This window comes from Seriola dumerili, unplaced genomic scaffold, assembly GCF_002260705.1.
Source record: "Seriola dumerili isolate Sdu_G_001 unplaced genomic scaffold, Sdu_1.0 BDQW01000088.1, whole genome shotgun sequence".
In the NCBI taxonomy this organism is placed as follows: domain Eukaryota; kingdom Metazoa; phylum Chordata; class Actinopteri; order Carangiformes; family Carangidae; genus Seriola; species Seriola dumerili.
Window position 1 is genome coordinate 15,203,928 of NW_019174343.1, and position 18,116 is coordinate 15,222,043.

The 18,116-nt window shown below is 40.3% G+C and overlaps 3 protein-coding genes across 5 annotated transcripts; all 3 read right to left on the reverse strand.

Moving 5' to 3' along the window:
- Positions 1 to 20: 20 nt before the first annotated feature.
- On the reverse strand, positions 21 to 6,690 carry LOC111221682 (MAP kinase-activated protein kinase 2-like). Its single transcript, XM_022745179.1, has 10 exons — positions 5,824 to 6,690; positions 4,604 to 4,743; positions 3,508 to 3,572; positions 3,337 to 3,416; positions 3,102 to 3,228; positions 2,820 to 2,895; positions 2,568 to 2,692; positions 1,796 to 1,881; positions 1,627 to 1,707; positions 21 to 1,526 (listed from the first exon to the last, which is right to left on the reverse strand). Exons 1-10 carry the CDS (start codon positions 6,073 to 6,075, stop codon positions 1,377 to 1,379), a joined length of 1,182 nt encoding a protein of 393 aa, XP_022600900.1. The 5' UTR covers positions 6,076 to 6,690; the 3' UTR covers positions 21 to 1,376.
- A 577-nt stretch (positions 6,691 to 7,267) lies between these two features.
- uroc1 (urocanate hydratase 1) lies at positions 7,268 to 13,603 on the reverse strand. The gene is made up of 19 exons (XM_022745612.1): positions 13,330 to 13,603; positions 12,444 to 12,574; positions 11,926 to 12,019; positions 11,768 to 11,827; positions 11,555 to 11,683; positions 11,406 to 11,467; positions 11,210 to 11,276; positions 10,628 to 10,771; positions 10,452 to 10,540; positions 9,910 to 9,972; positions 9,614 to 9,793; positions 9,427 to 9,524; positions 9,264 to 9,336; positions 8,924 to 9,113; positions 8,723 to 8,821; positions 8,539 to 8,638; positions 8,078 to 8,159; positions 7,869 to 7,968; positions 7,268 to 7,749 (listed from the first exon to the last, which is right to left on the reverse strand). Exons 1-19 carry the CDS (start codon positions 13,453 to 13,455, stop codon positions 7,609 to 7,611), a joined length of 2,028 nt encoding a protein of 675 aa, XP_022601333.1. The 5' UTR covers positions 13,456 to 13,603; the 3' UTR covers positions 7,268 to 7,608.
- Positions 13,604 to 14,783: 1,180 nt separating this feature from the next.
- LOC111221752 (mitochondrial intermembrane space import and assembly protein 40-B-like) lies at positions 14,784 to 17,941 on the reverse strand. Of its 3 annotated transcripts, XM_022745294.1 has the most exons (4): positions 17,758 to 17,941; positions 16,449 to 16,547; positions 16,064 to 16,375; positions 14,784 to 15,801 (listed from the first exon to the last, which is right to left on the reverse strand). In XM_022745294.1, the coding sequence occupies exons 1-4, from the start codon at positions 17,777 to 17,779 to the stop codon at positions 15,776 to 15,778; spliced, it is 459 nt and encodes a 152-aa protein (XP_022601015.1). In that variant the 5' UTR covers positions 17,780 to 17,941; the 3' UTR covers positions 14,784 to 15,775. The 3 variants fall into 3 exon arrangements, with proteins under 3 accessions (XP_022601015.1, XP_022601014.1, XP_022601013.1); XM_022745293.1 differs by having other exon boundaries at positions 14,784 to 16,342; XM_022745292.1 differs by having other exon boundaries at positions 14,784 to 16,375.
- Positions 17,942 to 18,116: the final 175 nt, after the last annotated feature.

The window sequence follows — 18,116 nt, forward strand, 5'->3', positions numbered from 1 at the left end:
TTAAGTTGAGATTTGTGTTTGACATAGAAATGATATGATGAGTCTTTCAAATATGATATATTATTAAATTATAGATAAAATTAGCATCACCAAACTGGCCAATGAATACTTTTAAATTTGATACTTTAAGATACATTAAAATTTTAAATGCAAGACTTATTTGTAATGGAATATTTTTTACATTGTGTTAGGGATGGGTGTCACAATATGATACAATCACAATACATTGCACAAGATAACAATGGTATCACGATACAGTAATGCGATACTTAATACATTGCAATCATCTGTGATACAAGTAAGTAAAGAGGAAAAATATCCCTAATCTATTTATTCACTGCATTGTGACGTCAGTTTCACAGAATTTGACAACTAAGATGAAACAAAAGGCAGTCTTGGCACGCATGCACACACGCACGCACGCACGCACGCACGCATTTAGAGTACGTGTATGTTATAAAAAATATTGATATTTGGCCCTAGTGTATGGATAACATATCACAATAGTAAGTAATACAATACATTTCCATATCGATATTTTGTTCTATCCTTACAAAGTGCCAAAGTTTCTCAAAGTTTCTCTCTGAAGCTCTTGAGTTTTCATTTTCCTCAGTTTATTCAACATTTTAGTGAAAAAGTGAACACAATTTCTGCCGAAAACTCAATGAGTTAACATTATACAGCAGGAAGCATTAATGGCCTTGCAGAGCCTCTCAGAGGAAGAAATTTCAAGTGAACGGAAATGTCTGGTAGGGTTGATGGATCTGTACAAGTGGCATGTCAACGCCTCAACTTCTCATGGTTTGAATGTGCTTTGATGCATGTCACAATACCCACATAATTATCACAAAAGTCCCTTCAGGTCGTATTAGCTGGATGTAATCTTGCATAATAAATTTCTTTTATGACTTCCACACACAGTCTCTCTTTTTTTACAGCAAGAACAACCAATTTCTCACAAATAGATGCACTCAGTTTACTCAGATTTTCACCAGACAGCAATAATCACCCAATAGACCTGAAGGACTGAGAAAGTTCACAGACAGAAGTTTAGCCTAATGATTCTCTGTGTGAGATAAACAGGGTAAAATGTATTTTGTGTATAAAAGTGAGACAACACAGCTGTAAAACATAAAAAACACAATTTTATTTAAAATGTTAAGAGTAGTGCCAATCAAAATAAATGACATTGATTAGACTATTGAGTGCAGTGATATGAAAAAGGAGAAAAGGTAAGTAAAATACGACGGACGGACGGGAAAAAATAGCTCACTCTGGCTTTTATGCTCCTTTTGTGCAATATTAATTTACCCATCTTCTTCAGAAAATGTCACTTCTCTGTGACTATTACACACCACTCCTCCATCAATGTCTCCTCAATCAGCTTGTTCTCCTCTATCGGGACCTCCAGGCATGGGCCTCTTGCGTCTCTTGTTGAGCAGAGGGTTGTTGGACCTGTCCAGGTCTTTGATCTTCACCTGGCTGTAGTCCACACGCAAGGTGGCGAGGGCAGTGGTCATTTCCTCCTGTTGGAAGACAGAGGCACTTTGTGCTGTAAACCTGATGTTTTACTGCCACCTTGTGGTCACATTCTGAAGCTTAGCATTTAAATAGAATGAGACTCACCTTCACATCTTCCCAAAGCTCCTTGTCCTCGGTCAAAACACGTGAGGTGTGAAGGGGTGTTGGAGGGACCACCATTGACTGCTGCAGAATAAAATACACGAGCATCCATGAATACACAGGTGGACGATGATAGGCCTATAGCCACAAGGTTTATAAAGTGTTAACTTACACTAATCCAGGGATGGTTCATGAACTGTCCAATTGTCATCCTTTCATTGGGGTCTGTCTTCAGTAACTGAATGATCAGCTGTTTGGCTGCAGAGGACGTGAAAGAAAACAACCTCAAGCATTTGATCCAATAGGTTTTTAGAAACAAAACACCAGTTCTGGGAATAAGTGACAAAAATGCAAAAACTGTTTCCATTACCAAAGCTGCAGACGGTGTTGTGTTGTAAAAGCTATTCAAACAATCATCAAAATCACATGCCAGAGAAAAAGAAGATACTGTGACAGGAATTTTCATTTCTCCAGACAGCAAAAAGACAAACAACATTAGTTCATACCAGCAAATAATTTAGTGGTGACAATTAAGTGAAAATGAAGCAAGATGTCCTGCCTGTTATTTACATCAAGTCACAGATTTTCATCCACATCATATTTAATAATGACCCAGCTCAGACACCTTAGATAAATAGTTTGTGTGATAAATCAAACTTTGGTATGACATCAATGTCATCACCTCTCTCACTCAGAGGTCATGACCACTGAGTGTAACCTGAATAGGAGATTTGTGATACTGTAAATGGAGACTAAGTTCAGGTTGTTTCCCACTGTTTTTAGGCACACGATTAGGTTGTTACAGCATATCATATTTATTCGTGACTTTCATTATTTTGCTTAATTTCACACAAAGTGAGAGCTGAGTTGTAATTAAATTTTGCACAGCTTTTTAACAGTTGTCTTTTTGCTGTTAGACATATATTTTATGTCCAAAGTCTGACCTTCCTCGGAGACATCAGCCCACTCAGGGTTGGGGAACTCATACTGGCCCAACCTGATCCTCTGCTTCATGCCCGGAGAGATGGCCTGACCTGTGTTTGAGTAGAACGGAGGAAACCCGCACAGACTAGAAAACAGAAGAGAGAACTATGTTACTTTTGTGTCTTCTTTAACAAATGAGTTGAACATTAATAATCAGTATACCAGAGTCGCTACAAACATTTCAACAGTTAATAGACGCACATGATACTCACAGAATGTACATGATTACGCCCAAAGACCACATGTCACATGATTTGTCATATTTCTCTGGCCCAAGCACTTCTGGGGCTGAATGCACAAACAGATACAGAAAAAAACCCCAATACAATGATGTGGAGAATGAAAGACACACTCGCACAAAAGCAGGTCAATATGCAGACACACATGGACAACATGAGAGTGGATGACAGCGACCACATCCAAAGTCTATTCCTGTATTTACACTTTTATTCCATTGGCACAAGTCCTTCTACCACATGACAGCAAACACTCACCAACATAATATGGTGTGTAGCAGGGAGTTTGGAGGGAGTTGTGCAGTGTCGTCTCCTTCGCAAAGCCAAAGTCGGTCAGTTTTAGTGTGGCGTTACTCTCCTTGGTGGTGTAGAGCAGGTTTTCTGGCTGTTTTATGAAGATAAAAAAATAATTAGAGGTTTAAAACAATATATTTAGCTAGAAATGTGTTCGTGTTATGTTCTCTGTGAAAAATGATTTCGACAGCAGCAGTACCTTAACATCTCTGTGAGCAATATCCATGTGGTGGAGGTACTCAATGGCAGTGCCAATGTCATGCATGATCTCTGATGCCTCTGATGGACAGAGATGGCATAGATGTACCAGTACGGGATACAATATAGAGACTCATGGATCTTAAACTGCAAAACATGAACTCCAGCTCACCTCTCTCTGTGAAGGCCTGGTCCCCTCTAGCTTGAATGCGACTGAACAGCTCCCCTCCCTCCATACTGAGACAAGATTAACAAAGGAATCAGAACTGGGGCAGCGACGGGGACTCTTGGCAAATGACCACAGTCCTCCACTGCAATCATGGTTTTATAACAAAGCAAGTCATTGTGCCTCACTATTTACTGTTCAGATGAGTCCAGTCTTCTGAGCCACAGCAGACTCAGATGACTCAAGCAGTAAGGGCGCATTAAAGGAAAAATCATGCCAAAAGGCAGAATTTACATTATTGCTGCTATGTTTGTTTTACACTGTAAAGTTAATACAAACACATAAGATGCACATGAGAAGATGTGTGTTATCAGGTGACGCTTGATTCCATGGGCTCAGAGTTTGTTTTTGTTCAAGATAAATGAGACAAATGAGCTTTATCAAGTGCAGCTTATACTGTCGCTGTGAATCAGAAAATGTTTCCAGATTCCAATAAAATGGGCTTCTCTCAAAGGCCGTGTGAACTCTTAGCATTAAAAGATGTTGTGTGTGTGGAGAACATATTTTTGACTGACTTAGAAAAAGAGTTTAATATTTTAAGACCCTGATATCTTATTTAAAAGCACAGGCTACAATGTGGAAGAAGAAAAAAGATCACCTCGTTTTGAACTCATATTTACCACAGGAGCATGCAAGACTATGAGAATGCAAACAGAAATGGGTATTGTCTTCTTTAGTGTGTATTAAAAGTGTCTATCAAAATCTATTTGAGATGCATTCTTATACCAGTTGTGAGTTTAAATCGATGTCAAGTTGATCGAGATGCAATCCAGATGTTTAAGATACAAGCTCTGGACAGGAACATGGCATCCTAATAGTTATTCCATTATTCACATACAGTTTGTGGCATCTTTGGGACGTCCGACCTCATTCAGTCTCAGTCTGTCTTTCTGCTGTTCAGCTTAAAAAGATGCTTTTTTCACATTCACAAATTAACACAAAGCTGTTCTACATCATAGAAAACACATTCTGTTTTACCGCAGAGTTTCCCCCACAGGCTCAAAATAAGCAGACAATAAATAACAGTGCTGATAATGCTCACCACTCCATTATGATGAGGAGGCATTTCTTCCCCTTGTGCATGTTCTCATACAGGCTGAGTATTGGGACGATGTGGGGACCTCCAGACACCCGCCAGTGCAGCTCTACCTCCCGTCGGGCTTTAGGAGTATCATACAGAATCTGCTCCAAAGACAGTCAGAATAAAGCAGAACAAAAACACGTGTTAATAAAATGGTTCTGATTTAAATATGTCTACATGCATCACCTGCATCTACATTCATAGATCACAATGTTTAAACTTAGACAAGCTTCATTGATTTTTTTTTTTGGACATCTTTGCTAAGAAATCAATAAACACACAGACACATGCCCCAGTGTGAAGTCACTCACTGTGTACAGCACTGTTAATGGCCACTATTAAAGCCATTAATCTGCAGCTGTTTGCTGGGCAGTGATTTCCACTGAGGACATTAAGAGTGAAGACTTTAAGGCTGCATTTAGCAACATCATGCTCTATCTCTACAGACGGTATCACAGACATGGGACGAGTATATCCTATTTTCCCAGACATGCAGACCCCAGTCAAAATCCTTATGGATGTTAAAATGCATTTTGAGCACTGGAGTTGGAAGAAGGCTGAGATATGAATGTTTATGACTTTCCAATAAAAGCCTCTGTGCATAAATCACAGCATTACCACTCTTCACATATTATGATACCCTTTTGGTTGTGGGTTACCACCAAGGAAATTCTAGAGGAAACATGCGGAGGCACTCAGGGGGCTGCTCTTCCTGTTTGTATTTTCTTAAGGCTTTGCTGCAACCCTACACTCAGCTCAGTCTGTTCACTTACCAGCTCTGAATGTCTCCCAACATGTATGTCCCATGTTGCCTTTCATAATGACTGTAAATATGACATACGCTGAATATTTAATGTTGAATAGATGAGTGAAAAGTTTAGATTTTAACTTTTGTTAAATGTCGCAGGCACAGATGAGTATGTGAAGTATTAACAGAGCAGATCATTGTCCACACAACAATCATCACAGCAGAGTGGAAACTGTGTTAAAACATCCCAGACAGCACATCACTGTCTGCCAGACACATCCACTGTCTGGGTGTAGCTCAGTTGCCAGTAATCATACAAACTGGATGTGAAACTGTGACACACACACACACACACACACACACACACACACACACACACACACACACACACACACACACACACACACACACACACACACACACACACACACACCTTTAGGGCACATTTCTCTCCCGTCGTCTTGCAATAACATTCCAGCACTTTGCCATTGATTCCCAGGCCGAGGACCTGAGCTGTGATTTTATAGTCATCTGTCACTGCATTTTTCCTAAAATCCAGTTTAGAATAAGCAGGTGGCTGGAGGTCAGTGAGGCCGCAGCCCAGGCTGCTGGAGTCACTGAGGTGCGCTGTCCCGTGCTGCGCAATAATTGGATTTCCCGACTGCTCCTCCTGGTTATGATGCATTTTTTTTTTGTATGTAAAAAAGCCAACAGTGGTGCAAAGCAAATGTCAACAGGCTCTGCCACAGAAAATATCTAGTGTCATCTTATTCCATCCGCGAATGTCCAGAGGACTTTTGTACTTCCCGACAGAACATCTAGACCCACTTTGGACACTGTACGAGAAAAATGTCGTATGCAATCTATAAAACCTCCCCGGTGTGTACAGAAAAGGGCGGAGGTCCGAAATCGAAACCGTTACATGGGCATAGAGAAATTCAAGGGAGTCCAACTAAACACCGGATTTAAGTGTAGGGATAATAAAACACACTAGACGGCTGAGGGGAAAACAAAATGTTAAAAATTCCTGGTGCTCCAGCCTGGTCCTCATCACGGTTATCTGCCTCTTGCTGCAGGGACACCAACCTCTCCAGCTTCCTTACGTCAGTGCGGAGCGGCTCAAATTCATTCTTCATTCAGTTTTCTTAAAGGAACAACCACGCGTAAGGACGCATGGCTGGGTACCAGCGGATGAGCTCCAAAGTTAGCTCCAGAAATTAATGTCGTAAGGACATGGTCCACGTCCAGGGGCGTGGGAGTGGGAACTTTGTGGTGAGAATCTTGGAAGTGTAAGAGTCGATCACAGGGGATTATGTAAGTCTGGGATGAATGTTGTGGCAACTCGGGCTGGCCCTGTTCGTATCTTTTCTGATTGGCTCTGGTCTCCCCGCCCTCCCGTAGCCTACCACTGACATGCTTATCATCATACCTCATTTGTTGTTTTTCATTTCAGATGTTTCATTAACACATTTGTACTTTTAGAAGCACGTGTGGTTTCTCTTAGTCGTAACACCTTTAAGCCATGCTGTGACAACAGACATCAAGTATAACACATTTTAATTTTTAATTTATGCTGTGGATTCGTCAGTTATCTGCCTCAGGCTGCTTGGAAAGATGCTCTTTATTTACCAAAAATGTAACTGGCCAGACATCAAAGTGGGAAATATCAAGCATCTAAGGACAAATATCCAACCTGTTGCTTTGGTGCAGTCAGTTGTGACCAAATGTTGGCTTTGGTACCATTCAGTTTCATATTTAAAACTAAATGTTTCTTTTTCTACAACATAAAATAAACAAAAGGTGACCGACTGACATTTTGATCAACTAATCATTTTTGTTCACTATCTACACACAAATGACTCGTATACTGGTGCGAGTTGTCATTTATATAGGCGTAGTTTAATTTTCAGCACAAAAAATAAAGAATATATTTTTGCATATTACATTACTAAAACCAGCACAATATTGTAACCTATTTTGCATTCTGTGTATTCACAGCAAACGACCTGTGTAAGACTATCATCATTAATGTATTAACTACGGTAGTACTGGCCAAGTGTTTTGCAGTGAGCTGATCTGTCTCTGTGTATGATTTCTAGTAGCCTGCAGTGTATTACATCAACGGCCTGATTCACACACATCTGATGAAGTGATTACAGCTGCAGGATTCCTTTGCTGTGTGGCCGCAGCTGGCTGGTAACCTGTGCTTTAGTGCTGGCTAGCCCTGCAGGGCACGGTCCAGCACGTGCTCATCCTGAACAGGAAAAGGCATGGTGACACGCAGCTGCCTGTGCTCCTCCATGGTGCGCTGGATCGTCTCATAGGCATTAGAGTTTCCAGACCAGCAGCGACGAGCCACCTGCAGCGCACAGAAACACACACATTGGTGCCAGTCAGCACTCATCTGCAGTCTAAGCAGATTGTAAATAATGAGCCAGGCTGGAATTAAACAAGCTGCTCTTCTCTCTACACTCTCACCCCATTGGACACATCCCAGTTGAGCATCAGACGGGCACGCTTTGCTGCCTCCTCTGAGCCGTCGAGCAGCAAACCAAATCCTCCGTTCATTACCTCGCCCCTGCAGGTAAAGTAAAAATGCAATGACATGGTGATAGGTGAGTTATCAACAAATGGCTTTGGTGAATTATAAAGAACATTTAAATACGGCAATACCCAGCAAGCCTTACCAGCCAACACCACCACCGTTGTGCAGGGCTACCCATGTGGCGCCCCTGAATGCATCACCAACAAAGTTCTGAACTGCCATGTCTGTAAGGAGGAGACATTGTGAGTTCTCTGGTTTATATAAATGAAGAGACACAGAAAAGCTGTGAAAAGGTAAAGGAGCTTGGAAGCCACAAGTCTTAGTCACACCAATTTTCATGTCAGTAGTAACTTGAGACGGATTCTGGTTTTCAATCATTGGATCAGTGTGATATGAAAATGTAGTTGTACACAGTTAAAACTTGCTTGAGATAGTTTAACTATCACACTCCACAACATGTCTTCTTTTATTTTGTCCAATGTTATTATGGTGGTGTTCAAAATCAATTAATCTTCAATAGACAAATTGCTTTAGTAAACCGATAAGTAGGATTTAACTTCGGAAAGCTCTGAGTTGCTTACAGCTGTAGTGAACTGCACCTACCTGCACAGAAGGCGGAGCCATCATAAACGTTAGAGGTCTCTCTAAAGGGACTGTCTGTGCCACTAACATCATGATGGTCTCTGCTGATAACCACAGGAGCCTGAGCGAGAGAAGCAACAAAAGACACTGTTGAAAAGCTATTGAAAACTTGATGTCACGCAGAATCTTCTCAGCAGACACTTACTGAAACTCTTCCATCAGCGATAGCCTGGTTGATTGCCAAAGCAATGCAGACTCTTCCCCTCTGGTCAGAGTAGAGGATTCTGGCTTGGGATCCAACAACCTAAACAAACACACAGAGGACGTTGTAGAGCAATCTCTTCATTTGTGTGATTTGCATTGAGAGAGAAAATCAGAGGCATTAGTTGCCCATAAAGTTAAGGACCATTTTGTGTTTTCCAGCCTCTCTGATCCAGCGGATGTTGTCATTGTACTGCTGCCTGATATGATCAGTCACATTGGCACCAATTTCCTCCAGGACAGTAGCAGCAATGTCATCTGTTACAGCAAGATCTTGGGGGTTGCCAGATGTGCACACCCAGCGAAAAGGGCCAAAGCCCAAAGAGAAAATGTCCCTGTGGTAATAAAGACAGAAGGAGAGCAAGATCACTGGTAATTCATCACAGGAAGAAAATATCCGATTTGATCACAGTTTATTTGTCTGTGTTTTCTACACTTCTATTACAGGATCAGTGCAAGATTTAACAAACAAGAAAATGTCTCACCCCATAATGTGCTGCACATAAGAAGGGTAACGAAATTCTGTTGCTCCTCCGCCAACCTTTTCTACCTCTGCTCCTACATAAAACAATTAACACAACTCTCCTTATTGTTCCGACATGGACTGAATCATAATAATATTTTTTGTGTGTGATGTATATGACTTACCAGCTCTCTGTGCTTCCAGGAGAAATGCATTGCCATAGTCCCAGAAGAACATACCAGCATCGGACAGCTTATTGATGGCCTTTATGTGTCGCCTGAGGCTGTGAGAGTATGTAAAACACTGGTTATTTTAACATAATGGACCAATATGTTGCATGAAAATATCCCTAAGAAAGTCTGTTAATTTAACCTTTCTTGGACCATGGTTCGGAAACGGTTAGGATCAGTTGACATAAGCTGGTTTGCCTGGCGGAAGCTCAGCTGGACTGGGTAGTAGCCTCCGTTGTATGGGTTGTGAAGGGAGGTCTGGTCTGAACCCAGATCCACCAGGAGCTCCCCTGTCCTCTCATACTCCAACAGCAGCCTCTCCCTGGTTACAAAGGTAAAAGTCAAGTAGGACAAAGATCACAGCATTTTGTAAGAAATGGTGGCTCCTTTAATGTATAGCAGGTGCAGACCTAGGTCGAGTTTTCATCTCTTACTCACCACAAGTCTACGATGTTTCCATGGTAACCTAGACTGAGGGGAGTCTTGGATCTCTTGGCCTCTCTGTCAGACACAAAATAAGAACAATTACTGCATGTCACTGTAGACAGGTTCTGTTATGGGATGTATCCATTTGTCTTTTCTGTGGGATCATTTTCATGAATGTGGAGCAAAGATGCTGAACATGTAAACAAGTAACTGCCCTGGTAGCAGCAGTTGAATGTAACTAAGTACAAATTTGAGGTACTTGTACTTTATTTGTGTATATCCACTTCATACTGTCATACTTTTGTATTCCACATTTCTTTGACAGCTATCGCTACTAGCTGCTTTACAAATGAAGATTTTACATACAAAAGATATGATCTTATAAAATAGGATACAGTGGTGTAATTAAACTACCTAAATGTGTAAAATTATTAGAATTAGAGAGATTCACACATACTAAAGATTATCATATCCAAACCCTCAGCAATAAGCATGTATTGACATTTTTTAATAATGATTTGGACATTCATAATTAATCTTTTCCTGTCTATTACCTGATGCATTTAATGCAGTGCTCAATGTTGCTGGTCACCTCCATCAGCCAGCCCTGCTCATGTCTCTTTCTAAGAGGAGCCTCATCTACCTACACACAAAACAGTTTCACACCATCACATTGACGCACAGGAATTCCTCTATTCTTGCTCAGCAGTCAGTATTAACGGGAAATGACCTCTGCAATCACGCCAATGCAGCCAGCAATAACGGCAGCTTTAGCCTGAGCTCCACTCATGCCCCCCAGGCCAGAGGTCACAAAGACACGCCCACTCAAGTCACCAGAACCCAGGTACCTCCGGCCGGCATTCAGCACAGTCAGCTGCACAGAAAACCAAAAGGAAACAGATAAAAAAATATATCACAGAGGCAACACCCTACAGGCAACGTGTGCAATTGTCATGATTATTAGCAGTGGTTCTCAACCTTTTAGATGTGTGACCCCTTAATACAAATAAAAGTAAAAGATTTTTTTTTTATCTCAGTGGGACTTGCTGGTAAAATAAAGGGGAAAAAAAATAAAATAAAAGTATAATAAAAAAATTAAAAATAAAAGAAACATCTGCTTGTGACTCTTCTGCACAGGCTGCATATGTTTGAGCTGTGAGGAGTTCAAGTGTGTGAAGTTCAAAGGCTTGAGGTGTTTGTTTGTGTTTGTTATTTGAGACACCTTAATCTTATATCTTCTTAAAGTAATCCATATTTGGCATGAAGAAATACTGAAGTGCTGTGTGCACATCTTAATCTTAATTTCACATACCATAGTGCCATGCACAATCCCCTGAGGGCCAATGTAGCAGTAGCTGCCTGCTGTCATTTGACCGTACCTGAAAATGCACAGCAGAAGTACACAGTTTACATCTGGCACACACCTAACATTATATATTTTCTTATATAATCATTACTCGACCTAATAACAAATAACGGAGAAACCAACAAGCACTTTTAAAACTTACATCGATATGCCGAGAGCAAACATCTTTTCATACTGGTCTCTGGAGGAGTAATTTGGAATAACCTGAGTGAAGCAAAATAATAATAATTTGTGAACTTGTCATGTATCAAGGCATCAGTTTCTTAAGTCAGATGTGTGTTGTGCAGTTACCATGCCATTGGTGATGATGGCACGAGGCGAGGAAGGCAGGCTGGGGAACAGGCCCATGGGATGACCGCTGTACATGACCAGAGTTTGTTCTTCTGTCATCTCACTGAGGTAATGCATCACCAGGCGGAACTGCACCCAAACACACACAAATCATTGGTATCTATCTGTTTCGGACTCAGACACAAGTAAAACACAAGTAAACTCAGGACTGACCTGGGCCCAGTTACTAAACACCTGTCCGTTGCCTCCGTAGGTGACAAGTTCCTGGGGAAACTGTGAAAAAAAATACAACAAATAAAACAGAGAACTTCGCTCAAGGATTCATCAAGTTTAGCTTTGGTAAGGCAATACAACGTGTGGAGGAAGCTCACCTGAGCAACTGCTGGGTCCAGGTTGTTCATGATCATTAACATTATAGAGGCTGCTTGACGTGTGCGGCAGGGGTACTGATCTATGGGGTAAGCTCTGAGGAAACAGAAGGAAACTGACATCACTACTGTGGTGGGAAAAAGAAACTCGACAATAGCACCTTAAGAGTAAATGTAATGTCCCTGTAACCTGTATATCTTCAACAGTTGTTGGAAGATAAGACTTGTTTGTTTGTCTGTCTGTGTGTGTGTGTGTGTGTGTGTGTGTGTGTGTGTGTGTGTGTGTGTGTGTGCGTGTGTTTTCTTATTTTTTGCTCTGTCATGTAGATCATGCTTTACTGTCGGTGTGTTATCTTGAGCAATTGAATAAAAAAAAATCGAAAATAAGAATAAACATAAATGTAAACTGTTTGTATAAAAAGTAATAACTGCCACTATACAGTATCATCGGATCTCTGTTAATTCAACTACTAAACAAAAACCCAGTTCTCAGTCGGGCTCTCGTCACCAGGTTGCCTCACCTCATGTGTAGTGTGGGGCAGAAGCGGTACATGTAGATGTGCCCGTACTGCCGCAGCTCCTGAGCAAATTCAGGTGCAAGTGTTGCGTGGTGAGAGGGAGGGAAATAGCGCAGGGCATTTCTCAACGCCAACTAGAGGGAAGAGGCATTTACAGTAGGTTAGTGAACGCAGTGAAAATCAGTGTTTCAATATCATCACACAGACAGGTTTTACTATTTTTTATTCTTCCTAACATACTGTCAGAGCTGGACTGCTCCCTGTATCTCTCTTAATTATTGACTGAAGCCTTTGCTCTCAGTTTGGGCAATCAGTTGAGAGCCTTAGAGAATAATCAATTTTTTAGGGCAGCCCATGAGCAAACTGTGGTGTTGCAACAACAGTCCACAATGGCATAATGTCAATTGTGCTTGCGCATCTGACACAGAGCAATTGTCTGACTTGACAGTGAGCTGCGGCCCCGGTCAGATCACAGATGACTTCATGATGATGTCCACAAGTAGCCTACTTTGTCTTTTTGACGGTTGGGTTCACTGCAGCCCAGCTAGTCTATGTTAAGCGTGTTCCATACCATTGGTCATACAATTTCTTTCATTATGAACTTTATTTTTCACAGAAATCATTTCATTGCGTTTAGGTGTGTAAGTACAGCATGCATAAAATGGAATGTAGCCGTTATCAGTGTTATTAGTTACACCTCTGTTTAAGAAGTGTGAATGTCCACCATGAGGTATGTTGTGTGCTTAAAATAATAATAACGATGCAACACTTTTGCTGTTGTCTACAAAAAAGTCATCTTATCTAAAGGTGTAGGATATCTGGATCACAGATTTACAAATGATTGTGTAGCAAAGGTGATGAAAAATGTTTTGTTAGTGTATTTACTCACTCGCTCCTCCTCTGCTGTGAGGTTTGGGGTCCGGATAGGTGCATGTGGCACACTAGGATCTCTTCCCCGGTTAGGTGGCAGAGGGTCCAGAGGTAAACCACTGCATATCTCCTTTAGATTAGACATCCTGTTGGGTATTTTCTATCACACACTTGAAAACACACCTGGAGACAGAGATCAGGCTGGAGACTGAAGGCAGCTCTCACCTTTACTGCAAATGACCCTCTAAGCAGAGGCAGACTGTGTACTTGTGTACTTGCAGATTTGAGGGCGATAACTCTTCGCTGTCCCATCCCATTGGCTTTTTAGTTGCCTTTGTCCTTCGCTATCCACCAATGGTACGCAGCGGATAGAAAAGGGTGTTTGGTAATTATTGATCCCTGAGGAAGTTTGAAGTGGCACATGCTTCAGTGGACAAACATCGCCGAAGATCTCTGACCCCTGATGCTTCGACATGTAACTCAGTTAAACAAAAATGAGCGCCAGAACCTTTGGACAGGTCAACAGCTATTATGTAGAATCATTTTATTTCCCCTTTCAGTTTTACTGGTCTACTTACATTACCGAGCATTACCACCATCGTCAGATGTATCCATCTTTAACTAATTAAGGCTCATGCAAAAATGCACATTTACAACTCAGTATCATACTTTTTGATGTATGTGCATGCTCAGACTAATGATGTAATTACATAAACAATGTGACATGAATATAGACATTTATCTTCCTAGAAAATATAACAGCTAGCCTACTCATTCTAAGGGTTTAATTATATTGAGCTACTGACAACATAGCTGATTTTACAGATTGTTATCAGCATTGTTGTAATTTTTGTGTTGTGCAACATAAAATCTCACATTTATATCAGTATCAAGAAATCCAATGACAGGTATCACTTTTCGTTAATATGTGCTGAAATTAATCAATTTACGTTCTGTGATATATTAAATATTTTAATCAGAGATAATCAGGCTTACAAATTCAAGATTTTACACCAAAGGAAGGTGGAATGCACAAACAAAATAAAGTGTTTAACGGTAATGATTAAAGTAAATGACAAATTAATACATATTCTTTCAGAAATACCTGCATTCACAGTGCAAACATGTGATACACATTTAATTAACTCAAACCAGATAAAATTTAAAGGCAGTGACAATGTTTGACCTAAGGGTTTCTTAATTAACTTGTTTATGGTCAGTGCAAAGTTACTCTCTGCTAGGTGCTGGTGAGTCCTAATGACACATTTGCTCTCGCTGACAGTCATTGCATGATCAGGCCTAGGCAGATGGGAGAGGTTTACAACGAGAACCACATCACAAGAACCATAGGGGTTTCATACAATTTATTATATAACTTTCAACAGTATTTTACTTCAAGTCACTTCAGTTGTCCTATGTTACATACAAGTGGTTCCGATGAGTTCAGCCGAGGTAAAAGTTTTAAAAAGTCTGTTTTTTTTTTTAAATTAGCAGAAGAAATGCAGCCCCATAGGACAGAGGGCACCTGTAGAAACATGCTACTCAAGATTCAACACTGGAGAGTTACAACATATTCTTCATCACATTCTTCCCCCCTCTGTGAATTTAGCAACTTTATCAGCAAAATTACTGACATAAACCTTGTGTAACAAATATTGTCCATTTAAATGCTAAATATTTTTACACCATAAGAAAAAAGCACAGACATGGGAGAATGAAAAATGAAAAATGTATAAAACATATAAAAATGAAGTAAAAAATAAATATTATCCACCTCTTGTTTTGCCTGCATCCACAGGCAGGACTGAACAACATGAATTTTAACATTCTAGACAGTCATTTTTTTCCTGGACCACATTCTATTAGTTTTACAAAATTAAAAGCCCAGCTTAGTCATAAATAGTGGTTTAAAGTCCAAGTGAAATTAAACCTAATGTTTTTGCCTGGTATAACATTAATCACATCTGTCTTCTGCATTGAGAAAAAATTAGAAGCCAAAATAGAGATTTTGTACTTTTATATTTTTTAGTTTCATGACGATCGTGCATAAATCCATCTGAATAACAGTTCTCAATCCATGTGATGTCCGTGCATCATTACAAAAATATTTTCATAAAGCAGTAGCCACAGACTTTGAAAAACAACCCACATTAGCTTTCCTTCTTAAGTCTAGCTAACTTACAAAGACGTCTTGTTCTGTCCTTAGGTGGCTGAACAAGTGGCCAAGCAAACCTTCACCTGGAAGTGCACTGCTAATGTCAGCTTGTGGGCTTGATGGCTATAAAGCTGGTCAGCTGCAGCACACTAAACAGCACGCTAAATGTGCCTGCAAATAACTTTTCAAACTGTCTGGATGGTGGTGTGACCATTACTCTTCTTTACCACTGCTGACAAAACTGCTTGTAAGTTATGGTGTTAGCTTTTTTTTCCTATTTTTTAAACTTCGTCTCTCCCTCCTCTTTTGGTCATTCAGCCACCGACACGCCCACAGCTGCTAGAGTAAAACAAGTATTTTTGATATTACCTCAAAAACTTTTACCTTCCTTTTAACAATAAAAAACACTCGAGTAAATTTAAAGACATTTGGGCATCATTTTTGTCTGCAAGAAAGGATGACTAAATGTGATTTTAAACACTTTAAACACTTGTTCCTCTCATTGTCACTGAGGCTCATTATTAGCTTTCTGCTGAGCTCTCTGTGTTTGGTTGTGTGGTATTAGAGCCTTGCTCCATGGTAGATGTTGAGTTTGTACCTAGTGTTTCTGGAGATCCAGATTCTTGCGAGGTCTGTTCTGTTTCCGACAACTGTTCTTGTGGCACCTTCTCATCTTCCTGTGGGTAGAGCTCTGGGTAACGCTGCATGCACTCCTGCATGGCCCTGAACTGCTCCAAGCATTCAGAGCCCTTCACCTCCTCTTTACTATAGTGGAAACAGGAAAAGGCGTCCTTAAATTCAGTCCCACAGGGACCACTGGCCATCCCACCCAGGCAGGGGCAGTTCCAGTTGATCTCCCCACTGGGAAGAATCAGACCTAGGATTGGAGAGAGGAGGTTTAAGCAGAATACTAAACTTGGGGTTTATAAAGACCACTAGAGTTACAGTTTTGCCTGAGGATGGGTTGCTTTACAGCTGTTCACCTTGCTCCTCATACGGGTCATTGGGATCTTCCTCTATGAGCTCAGCACTGCTGGGTGTTGCATGATCCTCTTTGGTGACAAAGATAATTCGGTCTTTACCTGTTGTGTAAAATGGAAAAAGAACAATACAAACGTGAATTACGGAGTCTTACACCCTGCACCTCTTCACCTGTTGAACCTCAAATGTATGATAATTAGTGCTGAAATGGTTAGTTGATTTATTAGTTAGTTAGTTGTAATTATATATTATAATTATAATTCTTTACTGCTTTTCTCCAATTTACATAATCAATTTATATTGGTTTGTAAACGTAAGCTCAATATCTTTTGGATTGTTTGTTGGAAAGAAAGAACATGAAAATGATTATGGTATACCACAAAATAAGAATAAGAGCATGTGAAGAAGTAGAAGAAATGGATCATTAATATGTTTTGCCTGTGCCTGGTGAGTCTAAACTTGTGAATATGACCAGTTCAGTGGTTCAGAAATTGCTCACATCTTTTACTTAACCACAAACATCAATACAACTGTGTAAGTTATAGTACTGTACGCGCAGAAATATTATCATCCAAATGTACATAAAGTATCAAAAGTTAAAGTAATTATGCTACAGGAAAAACATCACCTATTTGTGTTACACTATTACATATTTCATTATTAGATTGTTAATATTGATGCTTCAGTGAAAACTAGTTTTAACCAACCTGGGAGTTGGGCCCTGTGAAACGTGACAGGGGCCCAAAGTAAACACTGCTTTTTTTGTGAGAGGTCATTAGCCAAAAAGGTTGGGAAACACTGTTTTATATGTAACAATTTTGTGTATTTTATAAGTTAAATACTAATCTGCAAAGTAACAAATGACTACAGCTGTCAATTAAAGGAAATTGGGTAACAAGTACTGATGTTTCCCTCTGAAACCTAGTTGATAAAACAGTGTAAATACTTAAAGTACAAGAACCTCAAACTGTACTTGAGCGCAGTACTTAGGGAAATGAGGTACTGTCCACCACTGGACCTTTCATGTTTGACTTATACAAAGACAATCACTCAATAACTGTGACTTTCCAAGGTAACACCGTCAGTCTTCAGGTGAGTTCATTATAACGTTTCTGCATCCTGTTGCTGGTCAAGGTTAAACACTGTGATGGTGACAGCTAACACGTAAACATTTTGACAGTCCGAAATCTCATCTTAGCGAGAAGCTTACTGACATTTAATTAATTAAAAATGTATTAATTTTTTTATCCAGACTTTAAACTTCATTGTTCGCCTTTCAGATAAGTTAGCCGGTTAGCACAGTGTAGTTACCTTCCTCTCTGACCGAGCTCATTTCTTCACGCTGGGAAAGATTAAACTCCTCTTTTTTGATTCACTGCACCAGCTGGTTGACCAACGAGGACAACGACTCTTTTTAACGAACAACACAACACATGAAAATATCAGAGGTTTTAGTCTGGCAGCATCAGCTCCACTGTTTCACAACTACCCTTGCTGCAGCATGGACACGACTTCCTCTTCTCTTCTGTTTCCGGTAACACAGACGCTCCGCAGCACACCGCTGCCCCCTAGAGTTCAAATAAATCAAGTGTCTTTTTTTTATGTACGATTTCTCTCTTGCTTTATGATATTTTTTTTATTTCTACACTTTCATATAAAATGAACTTAGT